The 14,958-nt window shown below is 54.8% G+C and overlaps 1 protein-coding gene and 2 non-coding genes across 3 annotated transcripts; all 3 read left to right on the forward strand.

The window, feature by feature from the left end:
• Positions 1-1,776: 1,776 nt before the first annotated feature.
• RPL10 (ribosomal protein L10) lies at positions 1,777-13,614 on the forward strand. Its single transcript, XM_063935821.1, has 6 exons — positions 1,777-1,884; positions 9,500-9,558; positions 10,194-10,301; positions 12,101-12,239; positions 13,156-13,318; positions 13,395-13,614. The coding sequence occupies exons 1-6, from the start codon at positions 1,862-1,864 to the stop codon at positions 13,548-13,550; spliced, it is 648 nt and encodes a 215-aa protein (XP_063791891.1). The 5' UTR covers positions 1,777-1,861; the 3' UTR covers positions 13,551-13,614.
• On the forward strand, positions 11,659-11,793 carry LOC134953845 (small nucleolar RNA SNORA70). Its single transcript, XR_010185815.1, has one exon. It is a non-coding gene; the product is annotated as a small nucleolar RNA SNORA70 (small nucleolar RNA).
• Positions 12,977-13,110, forward strand: LOC134953846 (small nucleolar RNA SNORA70). Its single transcript, XR_010185816.1, has one exon. It is a non-coding gene; the product is annotated as a small nucleolar RNA SNORA70 (small nucleolar RNA).
• Positions 13,615-14,958: the final 1,344 nt, after the last annotated feature.

Consider the following 14,958-nt stretch of genomic DNA (forward strand, 5'->3'; position numbering starts at 1 on the left):
GAGAGGAGGCCACAGGAAGCTAGGAAGTCCCGGGAGAGGAGGCCACAGGAAGCTAGGAAGTCTTGGGAGAGGAGGCCACAGGAAGCTAGGGAGTGCCGGGAGGAGGGCCATATGAAGCTAGGGAGTGCCGGGAGGAGGGCCATATGAAGCTAGGGAGTGCAGGGAGGAGGGCCATATGAAGCTAGGGAGTCCCGGGAGGAAGGCCACAGGAAGCTGGGAAGTCCCGGGAGAGGAGGCCACAGGAAGCTAGGAAGTCCCGGGAGAGGAGGCCACAGGAAGCTGGGAAGTCCCTGGAGAGGAGGCAAGCATGATCTGTATCTATGATATCTATCTCAGACATGACTATCTCATCTATTGCTCTTGTATAGATCATATATATAATACAGCACCGACCACCACCCAGGCAAACCAACCCTCTGCAGCCAAACTGTTGTGCAGCTACCCCATCGGGAAAACAACAACCCCTCCCCCCATGACCATATTAATGATGTAACCCCATCAACACAACCAGGTGGGTACACCCAGGCAAGCAATTTCCCCGGCCCTGTGGCCACATCACTATCCCCTTTGAAGACGCAATCCCCCGTCACAGGGTATCAGGTCTTTAGGTTGCCCACACTTAGATCAACAGTCATGAGGTTGACCACTACTGGTTGACATGTTTAACGTTGACATGGTCTTTAGGTCGACATGGTCAGTAGGTCGACATGGCAAAAGTCAACACAAGAAAAGGTTGACATAATTTTTCCACAATTTTTTTTATTTTTTGAACTTTTTCATACTTTACGTTTCACGTGGACTACGATTGGGAATAACCTGTGCTGAGCGCAGCGGTAGTGAAACGAGGCACCTTGCCAAAAGCATGGTGAGCAAATCGAGCCATGCGAGGGGATACGGTGCACTAATTGGGGTCCCGGTCACTTTACCAAGAAAATGATACCCAAAATAAATAAAAAAAACTCATGTTAACTTTTTTCCATGTCAACCTGATGACCGTGTCGTCCTATTTGAGTGGTCGACCTAATGACTGTTGACCTAGTAAGGGTTGACCCAATGAACCCCGTCACGCATAGACCCTCTCATGGGAGAGCTCTTTGCAGCCAGGAATTTGGAGACAGTGGAGGCTGGGACGGACACTACACACATGCACTCCTATGAATGCAATGGCCGCCACAGTAGCCACGCCCACCAATCTCTGCTTCCTCCCTCTCTGCATAATCTGGTAGCCAGGCAGCAAAATCTAGGGGCCACGGCGACCTGTCTCCTGGGATTTGTGGAGCCCTGTAATACAGTGACTGCGCTGCGGCACATGTTCCGCTGCAGCCGGCATTCCCAGTATCCGTGCAGGCGGTAGTGATATCCAGGCTTCAGCACAGATGGGTAAATCCAAACAACTGGTGCTAATTAAGTCACATGTGCTCAAGCATGGCTATCACTAAAACCTGGCCTGCTATGTGCCCTGAGGACGGGAACGCCTGCTCTACAGGATTAGAAGCTGCTACCTCACGATGACAGGGTGACTTTATATCACTTTATAGAGGGTGGGACTAATAATTCGGCGCCATTTTTCTGTAGACTGACGCTGTGTTGCTGTCAGTGGTGACTGATCACCGGTAAGATGGCCGCCACCATTACCCGGGGACACTAGTTTTCTATAGCACGTTCCCCCGTGCCGTTACGTCAGCCGCCGTGCTGGGGGCGGGGAGAGGATATAAGGGAGTGCGCAGGCGCCCTGGCTTCCTCTTTGGCGTCGGCGAGGTGAGTGAGATGGCGGCGGCGCGGCTGAGGCCTGTGTCCGGCCGGTGTCCCAGGCAGCTCCTCACCGCTCTCTTCTCTCTCTCCGCAGGTACAAGCCGCCATCATGGGCCGCAGACCCGCCCGCTGGTGAGTGACGCCCGGAGCCGCCGCCATGTGACTGGGGGGGGGGGAGGCCGCGGCGTGCACTACATGTCCCAGCGGCACCGGGGGTGTCGGGGCATTGTGGCACTTGTAGTACTTGTGCTAGCGGCGGTCCGCGATGTGCTCTGACCCGGGGGGACGGATGGGAGCCTGTGGCAACGTGGCGCCTCCACCCGGGAGCATGGTGTGTGTTGTGGGGAGTAGCGCAGCCTCAGCTATCCGCCATTACTGGGTCCCTGAGGGAGCATGGTGTGTGTTGTGGAGAGTAGCGCAGCCATCCGCCATTACTGGGTCCCTGCGAGAGCATGGTGTGTGTTGTGGGGAGTAGCGCAGCCTCAGCCATCCGCCATTACTGGGTCCCTGAGGGAGCATGGTGTGTGTTGTGGGGAGTAGCGCAGCCTCAGCCATCCGCCATTACTGGGTCCCTGAGGGAGCATGGTGTGTGTTGTGGGGAGTAGCGCAGCCTCAGCCATCCGCCATTACTGGGTCCCTGAGGGAGCATGGTGTGTTGTGGGGAGTAGCGCAGCCTCAGCCATCCGCCATTACTGGGTCCCTGAGGGAGCATGGTGTGTGTTGTGGGGAGTAGCGCAGCCTCAGCCATCCGCCATTACTGGGTCCCTGAGGGAGCATGGTGTGTGTTGTGGGGAGTAGCGCAGCCTCAGCCATCCGCCATTACTGGGTCCCTGAGGGAGCATGGTGTGTGTTGTGGGGAGTAGCGCAGCCTCAGCCATCCGCCATTACTGGGTCCCTGAGGGAGCATGGTGTGTGTTGTGGGGAGTAGCGCAGCCTCAGCCATCCGCCATTACTGGGTCCCTGAGGGAGCATGGTGTGTGTTGTGGGGAGTAGCGCAGCCTCAGCTATCCGCCATTACTGGGTCCCTGAGGGAGCATGGTGTGTGTTGTGGGGAGTAGCGCAGCCATCCGCCATTACTGGGTCCCTGAGGGAGCATGGTGTGTTGTGGAGAGTAGCGCAGCCATCCGCCATTACTGGGTCACTGAGGGAGCATGGTGTGTATTGTGGAGAGTAGCGCAGCCATCCGCCATTACTGGGTCCCTGAGGGAGCATGGTGTCTGTTGTGGGGAGTAGCGCAGCCAGCCGCCATTACTCGGTCCCTGAAGGAGCATGGTGTGTTGTGGGGAGTAGCGCAACCTCAGCTATCCGCCATTACTGGGTCCCTGCGAGAGCATGGGGTGTGTTGTGGGGTGTAGCGCAGCCATCTGCCATTACTGGGTCACTGAGGGAGCATGGTGTGTGTTGTGGGGTGTAGCGCAGCCATCCGCCATTACTGGGTCCCTGAGGGAGCATGGTGTGTGTTGTGGGGAGTAGCGCAGCCATCCGCCATTACTGGGTCACTGAGGGAGCATGGTGTGTGTTGTGGAGAGTAGCACAGCCATCCGCCATTACGGAGTCCCTGAGGGAGCATGGTGTGTTGTGGGGAGTAGCGCAGCCATCCGCCATTACTGGGTCCCTGAGGGAGCATGGTGTGTTGTGGGGAGTAGCGCAACCTCAGCTATCCGCCATTACTGGGTCCCTGCGAGAGCATGGTGTGTGTTGTGGGGTGTAGCGCAGCCATCTGCCATTACTGGACCCATACACTGATCTATGGAGATAGAATGTAGGGATGGGGCCCTGGAGGAGCATGGTGTGTGTTGTGGGGAGTAGTGCAGCCTCAGAAATTTATTACTGGGCCCCATACAGTGATCCGTAGGGATGGGGTACCTGAGAGAACATGGGGTGTGTTGTGGGGAGTAGCGCAGCCTCAGCCATTACTGTGCACTGATATGTAGTGATAGTATGGGGGGATGGGGCCCCCTGGTTGGTCAGTGAGGTACTGGGAACTTTGGGGGTGTAGTCCAGCCATCTGCCATTACTGGGCCCCATACACTGATATGTAGTGATAGTATGGAGGGATGGGGCCCCCGGTTGGTCAGTGTGTGTAGACCAGCCATCTGCAATTACTGAGCACCATGTGGGCACTCTGGGTTGTCTGTCATGTCAGTGTGATGTTCGGTGTCGCACATACAGGGTATAGTTACCTGGTGGTTTGGACAGAGTTGTAGTGTACGGCCAACGCTAGCTGGGATAATGGCAACATAAAGATATATATAATACGCAATAGAGGAGAATCTGCAACGAGCTGATGCGGAACGCCATTAATCTCCTGTAACTGTCACCCCAGGGTTTTGTGGCACGTCTGGGTGGTCAGTGTGGCAGGAGGGTCTCCTGTAACTATCACCCCAGGGTGTTGTGGCACGTCTGGGTGGTCGGGGTGTTGTGTCATGTCTGGGCGGTAGGAGGGTCTGCTGTAACTATCCCCCTGGGGTGTTGTGGCATGTCTGGGTGTCAGTGTGGCAGGAGGGTCTCCTGTAACTATCACCCTGGGGTGTTGTGGTACGTCTGGGTGTCAGTGTGGCAGGAGGGTCTCCTGTAACTATCACCCTGGGGTGTTGTGGTACGTCTGGGTGTCAGTGTGGTAGGAGGGTCTCCTGTAACTATCACCCCGGGGTGTTGTGGCATGTCTGGGTGTCAGTGTGGCAGGAGGGTCTCCTGTAACTATCACCCCGGGGTGTTGTGGCATGTCTGGGTGTCAGTGTGGCAGGAGGGTCTCCTGTAACTATCACCCCGGGGTGTTGTGGCATGTCTGGGTGTCAGTGTGGCAGGAGGGTCTCCTGTAACTATCACCCCGGGGTGTTGTGGCATGTCTGGGTGGTCAGTGTGGCAGGAGGGTCTCCTGTAACTATCACCCTGGGGTGTTGTGGCACGTCTGGGTGTCAGTGTGGTAGGAGGGTCTCCTGTAACTATCACCCCGGGGTGTTGTGGCATGTCTGGGTGGTCAGTGTGGCAGGAGGGTCTCCTGTAACTATCACCCCAGGGTGTTGTGGCACGTCTGGGTGGTCGGGGTGTTGTGTCATGTCTGGGTGGTAGGAGGGTCTGCTGTAACTATCCCCCTGGGGTGTTGTGGCATGTCTGGGTGGTCAGTGTGGTAGGAGGGTCTGCTGTAACTATCCCCCTGGGGTGTTGTGGCATGTCTGGGTGGTCGGGGTGTTGTCATGTCTGGGTGGTAGGAGGGTCTCCTGTAACTATCCCCCCGGGGGTTGTGGCATGTCTGGGTGGTCAGTGTGGCAGGAGGGTCTCCTGTAACTATCACCCTGGGGTGTTGTGGCATGTCTGGGTGTCGGTGTGGTAGGAGGGTCTCCTGTAACTATCACCCCGGGGTGTTGTGGCATGTCTGGGTGTCAGTGTGGCAGGAGGGTCTCCTGTAACTATCACCCTGGGGTGTTGTGGTACGTCTGGGTGTCAGTGTGGTAGGAGGGTCTCCTGTAACTATCACCCTGGGGTGTTGTGGCATGTCTGGGTGTCAGTGTGGCAGGAGGGTCTCCTGTAACTATCACCCCGGGGTGTTGTGGCATGTCTGGGTGTCAGTGTGGTAGGAGGGTCTCCTGTAACTATCCCCCCGGGGTGTTGTGGCATGTCAGTGTGGCAGGAGGGTCTCCTGTAACTATCACCCTGGGGTGTTGTGGTACGTCTGGGTGTCAGTGTGGCAGGAGGGTCTCCTGTAACTATCACCCTGGGGTGTTGTGGTACGTCTGGGTGTCAGTGTGGCAGGAGGGTCTCCTGTAACTATCACCCCGGGGTGTTGTGGCATGTCTGGGTGTCAGTGTGGCAGGAGGGTCTCCTGTAACTATCACCCCGGGGTGTTGTGGCATGTCTGGGTGTCAGTGTGGCAGGAGGGTCTCCTGTAACTATCACCCCGGGGTGTTGTGGCATGTCTGGGTGGTCAGTGTGGCAGGAGGGTCTCCTGTAACTATCACCCTGGGGTGTTGTGGCACGTCTGGGTGTCAGTGTGGTAGGAGGGTCTCCTGTAACTATCACCCCGGGGTGTTGTGGCATGTCTGGGTGGTCAGTGTGGCAGGAGGGTCTCCTGTAACTATCACCCCAGGGTGTTGTGGCACGTCTGGGTGGTCGGGGTGTTGTGTCATGTCTGGGTGGTAGGAGGGTCTGCTGTAACTATCCCCCTGGGGTGTTGTGGCATGTCTGGGTGGTCAGTGTGGTAGGAGGGTCTGCTGTAACTATCCCCCTGGGGTGTTGTGGCATGTCTGGGTGTCGGTGTGGTAGGAGGGTCTCCTGTAACTATCCCCCCGGGGTGTTGTGGCATGTCTGGGTGTCAGTGTGGCAGGAGGGTCTCCTGTAACTATCACCCTGGGGTGTTGTGGTACGTCTGGGTGTCAGTGTGGCAGGAGGGTCTCCTGTAACTATCACCCTGGGGTGTTGTGGTACGTCTGGGTGTCAGTGTGGTAGGAGGGTCTCCTGTAACTATCACCCCGGGGTGTTGTGGCTTGTCTGGGTGTCAGTGTGGCAGGAGGGTCTCCTGTAACTATCACCCCGGGGTGTTGTGGCATGTCTGGGTGTCAGTGTGGCAGGAGGGTCTCCTGTAACTATCACCCCGGGGTGTTGTGGCATGTCTGGGTGTCAGTGTGGCAGGAGGGTCTCCTGTAACTATCACCCCGGGGTGTTGTGGCATGTCTGGGTGTCAGTGTGGTAGGAGGGTCTCCTGTAACTATCACCCCGGGGTGTTGTGGCATGTCTGGGTGTCAGTGTGGCAGGAGGGTCTCCTGTAACTATCACCCCGGGGTGTTGTGGCATGTCTGGGTGTCAGTGTGGCAGGAGGGTCTCCTGTAACTATCACCCCGGGGGGTTGTGGCATGTCTGGGTGGTCAGTGTGGCAGGAGGGTCTCCTGTAACTATCACCCTGGGGTGTTGTGGCACGTCTGGGTGTCAGTGTGGTAGGAGGGTCTCCTGTAACTATCACCCCAGGGTGTTGTGTCATGTCTGGGTGGTCAGTGTGGTAGGAGGGTCTGCTGTAACTATCACCCCAGGGTGTTGTGTCATGTCTGGGTGGTCAGTGTGGTAGGAGGGTCTGCTGTAACTATCCCCCTGGGGTGTTGTGGCATGTCTGGGTGGTTGGGGTGTTGTGGCACGTCTGGGTGGTAGGAGGGTCTCCTGTAACTATCCCCCCTGGGGTTGTGGCACGTCGGGGTGTTGTGGCATGTCTGGGTGGTCAGTGTGGTAGGAGGGTCTCCTGTAACTATCCCCCCGGGGGTTGTGGCACGTCGGGGTGTTGTGGCATGTCTGGGTGGTCAGTGTGGCAGGAGGGTCTCCTGTAACTATCACCCTGGGGGTTGTGGCATGTCTGGGTGGTCAGTGTGGTAGGAGGGTCTCCTGTAACTATCACCCTGGGGTGTTGTGGCATGTCTGGGTGTCAGTGTTGTAGGAGGGTCTCCTGTAACTATCCCCCCGGGGGGTTGTGGCACGTCTGGGTGTCAGTGTGGTAGGAGGGTCTCCTGTAACTATCACCCTGGGGTGTTGTGGCATGTCTGGGTGGTCGGGGTGTTGTGTCATGTCAGTGTGGTAGGAGGGTCTGCTGTAACTATCCCCCTGGGGTGTTGTGGCATGTCTGGGTGGTTGGGGTGTTGTGGCACGTCTGGGTGGTAGGAGGGTCTCCTGTAACTATCCCCCCGGGGGTTGTGGCATGTCTGGGTGTCGGTGTGGTAGGAGGGTCTCCTGTAACTATCACCCTGGGGTGTTGTGGCATGTCTGGGTGTCGGTGTGGTAGGAGGGTCTCCTGTAACTATCCCCCCGGGGGTTGTGGCACGTCGGGGTGTTGTGGCATGTCTGGGTGGTCAGTGTGGCAGGAGGGTCTCCTGTAACTATCACCCTGGGGGTTGTGGCATGTCTGGGTGGTCAGTGTGGTAGGAGGGTCTCCTGTAACTATCACCCTGGGGTGTTGTGGCATGTCTGGGTGGTCAGTGTGGTAGGAGGGTCTCCTGTAACTATCCCCCCGGGGGTTGTGGCACGTCAGGGTGTTGTGTCATGTCTGGGTGGTCAGTGTGGTAGGAGGGTCTGCTGTAACTATCCCCCTGGGGTGTTGTGGCATGTCTGGGTGGTTGGGGTGTTGTGGCACGTCTGGGTGGTAGGAGGGTCTCCTGTAACTATCCCCCCGGGGGTTGTGGCACGTCGGGGTGTTGTGGCATGTCTGGGTGGTCAGTGTGGTAGGAGGGTCTCCTGTAACTATCCCCCCGGGGGTTGTGGCACGTCGGGGTGTTGTGGCATGTCTGGGTGGTCAGTGTGGCAGGAGGGTCTCCTGTAACTATCACCCTGGGGGTTGTGGCATGTCTGGGTGGTCAGTGTGGTAGGAGGGTCTCCTGTAACTATCACCCTGGGGTGTTGTGGCATGTCTGGGTGGTCAGTGTGGTAGGAGGGTCTCCTGTTACTATCCCCCCGGGGGTTGTGGCACGCCGGGGTGTTGTGGCATGTCTGGGTGTCAGTGTGGCAGGAGGGTCTCCTGTAACTATCACCCCGGGGTGTTGTGGCATGTCTGGGTGTCAGTGTGGCAGGAGGGTCTCCTGTAACTATCACCCCGGGGTGTTGTGGCATGTCTGGGTGTCAGTGTGGCAGGAGGGTCTCCTGTAACTATCACCCCGGGGGGTTGTGGCATGTCTGGGTGTCAGTGTGGCAGGAGGGTCTCCTGTAACTATCACCCCGGGGTGTTGTGGCATGTCTGGGTGTCAGTGTGGCAGGAGGGTCTCCTGTAACTATCACCCCGGGGGGTTGTGGCATGTCTGGGTGGTCAGTGTGGCAGGAGGGTCTCCTGTAACTATCACCCTGGGGTGTTGTGTCATGTCTGGGTGGTCAGTGTGGTAGGAGGGTCTGCTGTAACGATCACCCCAGGGTGTTGTGTCATGTCTGGGTGGTCAGTGTGGTAGGAGGGTCTGCTGTAACTATCCCCCTGGGGTGTTGTGGCATGTCTGGGTGGTTGGGGTGTTGTGGCACGTCTGGGTGGTAGGAGGGTCTCCTGTAACTATCCCCCCTGGGGTTGTGGCACGTCGGGGTGTTGTGTCATGTCTGGGTGTTGTCATGTCTGGGTGGTCAGTGTGGTAGGAGGGTCTCCTGTAACTATCCCCCCGGGGGTTGTGGCACGTCGGGGTGTTGTGGCATGTCTGGGTGGTCAGTGTGGCAGGAGGGTCTCCTGTAACTATCCCCCCTGGGGTTGTGGCACGTCGGGGTGTTGTGGCATGTCTGGGTGGTCAGTGTGGCAGGAGGGTCTCCTGTAACTATCACCCTGGGGTGTTGTGGCATGTCTGGGTGGTCAGTGTGGCAGGAGGGTCTCCTGTAACTATCCCCCCTGGGGTTGTGGCACGTCGGGGTGTTGTCATGTCAGTGTGGTAGGAGGGTCTGCTGTAACTATCCCCCTGGGGTTGTGGCACGTCGGGGTGTTGTGTCATGTCTGGGTGGTCAGTGTGGCAGGAGGGTCTCCTGTAACTATCACCCTGGGGTGTTGTGGCATGTCTGGGTGGTTGGGGTGTTGTGGCACGTCTGGGTGGTAGGAGGGTCTCCTGTAACTATCCCCCCGGGGGTTGTGGCACGTCGGGGTGTTGTGGCATGTCTGGGTGGTCAGTGTGGCAGGAGGGTCTCCTGTAACTATCACCCCGGGGTGTTGTGGCACGTCTGGGTGTCAGTGTGGTAGGAGGGTCTCCTGCAGTCAGCTGAGTTGTGAGGTCTTCCTGTTGGGTCTGTCTTGTAAACATTTCATCTTCTTTAGTTACAGATACTGCAAGAACAAGCCCTACCCAAAGTCTCGCTTCTGTCGTGGTGTCCCAGGTAACGTCCTCCAGCCTGTGTTATAGTGAAGCTGTGTCTCAGCGGGGTGGTGTATTGGGTGTTAGGGGTAACGCCAGCTGGCAGTGTCTGCCCCGTAGCCTCCTGGACTTCCGGCCTCTGCTGCCAGTCTCCCAGTATAGCTATGAGGAATGTCCTGGTATAAAGGCTGCGTGTGATTGGTTTCATTCTGCCATTTGCACTGTAGGTGATGTACCAGTATACGTTTCATTTGCTGGCTGTCTGGAGATACTGACAACGGAATTCTGACATATGGCAATGCCGACGCAACAGGAATATTCCCACTTAACACCCATAGAATGGGAATACAACCAGTGACGAACCACTTTTTGCACTTGTCCTGCTGCCGTCATACTGGCAGCAGTGATGCCGCGCTCTATTGACGGACGGCAGCCGGTGATTCATACGGTACCCGATCCCCCTACTCCATAGTAGATGCAGCTACTCAGGGAAACGCATCAGCTGACAAAGCGTCTGCGTAGAATGTAACATGTAGTCTCCAGATGACCTCTGCACTGTGACCCCGGAGAGGGGTAATGAGGGTGTGTACATACTGAGAGCCTGGGTGATGAATGGTCACTGTCGCCTGTAGCATAACGCTCTGCTCTTGTTTCTAGATCCTAAAATCAGGATCTTCGACTTGGGACGTAAGAAGGCCAAGGTGGATGAGTTCCCACTATGCGGGCACATGGTGTCGGATGAGTACGAGCAGCTGTCGTCAGAAGGTAAGGGAAGAATCCGTCCATAACTGTGACCCTTACACCCGACCTGTCACTAGATCTCTGGGATAGATTTCCGGATGAGAGATTGGCCAGGTTCCGTGTTTACCATTGGACCTGGGCACCATATAATATGGAAGGCAGAAGGTTTATTTGCCGTGTGCCCCAGCATGCAGTATAGAACACCCTTTATGTAAAGATGAGATCCTGCGTTCCCTGACACCTACAGCGCTCTGGAACTAGACAAGTCAGTGCAGAAATTACACCAAGGATTAGGCCTAACCGGGATTACGTGTAACACAAACCAGTATATGGTGCAAGAGGACAGTCAGAAATACATTATTCTATACATATCCAGGCAGTGGTGTGGTTATCAGTATTGGGGTGTTATCCCTGCTGGGTATTCATGTAACTAGCCCCACGTATCAGGGCTTTTCGTGTCTTACCTCCAAAGCTTGTGACGCTGTTACTGGAGCCGAGCCTAGAACAGGGAGCGGAAGATCTGGCGTAGGGACTTACTGCTGCGTGTTCTGGAGAGTCATACATAGGGACAGACCGTAATCCGCATTGATAATGGGTCTACACACTGGCCGATTATACTGAAAGATATGAACAATCTCCTTCCTTAATGAACGAGATATCATTCAGATATGGCCGTGTGCGTGTCGGCTTGTTCATACCTGCAAGCCAATATGGACAATCATCCATAATAGCATGCAGGGCTATGGGGCCTGGTGGTGAAGGGGGGGGGGGGGGGGGGGGGGACACGACGACACCACCTCACTCCCCCCTGCCAGGTCGCCAGCCAGTTAGCCAGTGTACGGCCCTTATTGTATTTAGCAGTAGGTTTCTGTGATAACAATTCACAGAATGATGTGGACACTGCAGTATCTACATAATGTTATGGAGAAAGCTTGATAAATAGGCCCCTGATGCTGTGATGAGAGGTGTACAAGTGAAGGTATTGCAGTGGTGTTGGAGGAAACCCTGTGTGATAATAGATGGGCAGAGAGCTAGCAATTATAGATATTATGTCCATGTGGCACAGTCAGGTTTTTTAAAACCTTTTTAATATGTAAATATATGCATATAGGGTGTGGACCCCCCAGTGCCTGCAGTTCCCCCTCAGACCTGTACTGTGTATTTACTAGCCCGGGGACTGGTGTCCTCCCTGCTGCAGCTGATCACCACACGTAGGTAGTGTTCCCTGTATGTTAGTCCTGAGCCCCACGGCTGTTCATGTGTAATCGCCACTTGTACATGCAGGCTTGCGGAGCATGAAATGGTGCGGTGGTCCGTGGCTCCGCACTAGTTACTGAGCAGCGTGGATGTTATTGCAGAACGTGTGTATAGAATTATGTATTTGCAGCTACTTAAGCCGACCAGCTTTTGCCGTTATCAGAAGGTGGTGTGCAATGGCTGCATACAGCAATATCCCAGGTTGTGTATGTGCTTTGTGTCGCTGTACAAAGTGCTGTAAGGGACCTCGGAGACACTTGTCACTGACTTATTGTTCCCTAGACCAGTGCAGACCAAACTTGGTTAAATCACAGGGCCCTAGAGTGTCAGCAGTTATTTCACGGCACCCCTAGTCCAAAAGCTGCTGATTACATATAAAATCTGTCACTCTCTTGTTCACTTATGCAGTTGACATAGGTGTGCCCACATTAATAGGCAGAACCAGTGCTAGTGGCTGCCAATCACCTTGACCATAAATGTATTTTGTTTCTGGTCACCCAATCCATGGTGCCACAGGGTGATTAGGAGCAGACTGCCCTAGACTAATGTAACTTCTGTTTCCTCAGCTCTGGAGGCTGCTCGTATCTGTGCCAACAAGTACATGGTGAAGAGCTGTGGCAAGGATGGTTTCCATATCCGAGTGCGTCTCCACCCATTCCACGTCATCCGCATCAACAAAATGTTATCCTGCGCTGGGGCTGATAGGTAATATTATGTTATACTAAATGCTGGGGCTGATGGGTTATGTTATCCTGCGCTGGGGCTGATGGGTTATGTCAGGGGTTCTCAAACTCGGTCCTCGGGACCCCACACAGTGCATGTTTTGCAGGTAACCCAGCAAGTGCACAGTTGTATTAATTACTCACTGGCACATTTTAAGTCCACAGGTGGAGCTAATTATTTCACTTGTGATTCTGTGAGGAGACCTGCAAAACATGCACCGTGTGGGGTCCTGAGGACCGAGTTTGAGAACCTGTGCGTTGTTATCCTGCGCTGGGGCTGATAGGTTATGTTATACTAAATACTGGGGCTGATGGGGTTATGTTGTCCTGCGCTGGGGCTGATGGGTAATATGTTATCCTCTGCTGGGGCTGATGGGTAATATTATGTTATGCTGGGGCTGATGGGTAATGTTATAATACGCGCTGGGGCTGATAGGTAGGTGGTTATACTGCATGCTGGAGCTGATGGGTAGGTGGTTATTACTACGTGCACAAGGCCTCTGCAATTGGGTCACATGAAATATGTCCCCCTCATGGTCTCGGTGGCATCTAAGCCAAATCTAGCCTAAAGTTCTGGACACCTCGCTAAATGAAGTTACTACACGTATGTAGTTGAGTTCTGGCTGCTTTTCCATGAAGTGGTGATGCCACCTTTACCTTCCCCTCCTCTGTCCTCTATGTGCTAGGTCTGGGGTCTTCCCACAATTACAAATCTTGTGCTTGCAGTCAATTAAGCCGACCACCTTCTGCCGTAATCAGAGCGTGGTGTGCAATGTCTGCATACAGAGACTTCCCTGGCTGTGTATGTGCTCTGCCCTCCATGCAGAGTGCTCGAAGGGGCCTCGGAGACAATGGCACACAACCTGCTAGGAGTTCTCTAATGCACCTTCTCTTCACAGGCTCCAGACTGGCATGCGTGGTGCTTTTGGGAAACCTCAGGGCACAGTGGCTAGAGTAAACATTGGTCAGGTCATTATGTCCATCCGTACCAAGACTCAAAACAAGGAGCATGTGGTTGAGGCTCTCCGCAGAGCCAAGTTCAAGTTCCCAGGCCGTCAGAAGGTACAGTCCATTCCTCCAGTCTGTCTGTCATGCTTATTGCCAGGCGGCCCGTGCTAATTCCTGTCCTTCTCCTCAGATCCACATTTCCAAGAAGTGGGGCTTCACAAAGTTCAATACTGAAGACTTTGAGGGCATGGTAACTGAGAAGCGCCTGATTCCTGATGGCTGTGGGGTGAAGTACATCCCTAACCGGGGTCCCCTGGATAAGTGGAGGGCACTGCATGCCGCGTGAGAACCTCGCTTTTAACTGGCTCTTGTTCATTTGAGATCTTGTGTTAATAAAGCTCTGTGTACAATCCTGTCTCCGTGCCTGTTGTGTTCATGCGTATACATAGCGGTGTTCTGTAAGCTGTGGTCACATTACCACTTCTATAGCGCACATATTCTGTAGCGCTGTACAGAGAATGTGGCCACTCACAGCAGTCCCTGCCCCAGTGGAGCTTGCACTCTATTCCCTACCACATGTACACGCTTGCATTCATGCTAGGGTTAATTTTGTTGGGAGCCAATTAGCCTACCAGTATATATTTTTGGATTATGAGGGGAAACCCCTGCAAGCATGGGAAGAATATACAAACTCCACACGAGGACGTGGTGCGAATTAAACTCAGGACATCAGTGCTGTGAGGTATTAATGCAAACATTACACCATTCGTACTGCCCAGTGTACTAGCTCTGGTATAAAGTATTTCTCTGACGTCCTAGTGGATGCTGGGACTCCCGTCAGGACCATGGGGATATAGCGGCTCCGCAGGAGACAGGGCACAATAATAAAAGCTTTAGGATCAGGTGGTGTGCACTGGCTCCTCCCCCTATGACCCTCCTCCAAGCCTCAGTTAGATTTTTGTGCCCGGCCGAGAAGGGTGCAATCTAGGTGGCTCTCCTGAGCTGCTTAGAATAAGTTTAATTTAGGTTTTTTATTTTCAGTGAGTCCTGCTGGCAACAGGCTCACTGCATCGAGGGACTTAGGGGAGAGAAGTGAACTCACCTGCGTGCAGGATGGATTGGCTTCTTAGGCTACTGGACACCATTAGCTCCAGAGGGATCGAACACAGGCCCAGCCATGGAGTCCGGTCCCGGAGCCGCGCCGCCGGCCCCCTTGCAGATGCCGAAGAAAAGAAGGTCCAGAAATCGGCGGCAGAAGACTTTTCAGTCTTCATGAGGTAGCGCACAGCACTGCAGCTGTGCGCCATTGTTGTCAGCACACTTCACACCAGCGGTCACTGAGGGTGCAGGGCGCTGGGGGGGGCGCCCTGGGCAGCAATGAAAATACCTATACTGGCTAAAATACATCACATATATCCTCTGGGGCTATATGGATGTATTTAACCCCTGCCAGGATGTAAAAAAAACGGGAGAAGCCTGCCGAAAAGGGGGCGGGGCCTATTCTCCTCAGCACACAGCGCCATTTTCCCTCACAGAAATGCTGGTGGGAAGGCTCCCAGGCTCTCCCCTGCACTGCACTACAGAAACAGGGTTAAAACAGAGAGGGGGGGCACTTATTTGGCGATATAATTACATATGTGAAAATGCTATAAGGGAAAACGCTTGTATAAGGGGTTGTCCCTGTATAATTATAGCGTTTTTGGTGTGTGCTGGCAAACTCTCCCTCTGTCTCCCCAAAGGGCTAGTGGGGTCCT

Source organism: Pseudophryne corroboree, chromosome 8, assembly GCF_028390025.1.
Source record: "Pseudophryne corroboree isolate aPseCor3 chromosome 8, aPseCor3.hap2, whole genome shotgun sequence".
NCBI lineage: Eukaryota > Metazoa > Chordata > Amphibia > Anura > Myobatrachidae > Pseudophryne > Pseudophryne corroboree.

Bases quoted from the DNA above. Each gene is read 5' to 3' on its own strand.
- RPL10 (XM_063935821.1), top strand. From the start codon at position 1,862: ATGGGCCGCAGACCCGCCCGCTG. The intron at 12,240-13,155 runs GTAATATTATGT...TTCTCTTCACAG, and splicing joins TCCTGCGCTGGGGCTGATAG to GCTCCAGACTGGCATGCGTG. The intron at 13,319-13,394 runs GTACAGTCCATT...CCTTCTCCTCAG, and splicing joins AGTTCCCAGGCCGTCAGAAG to ATCCACATTTCCAAGAAGTG.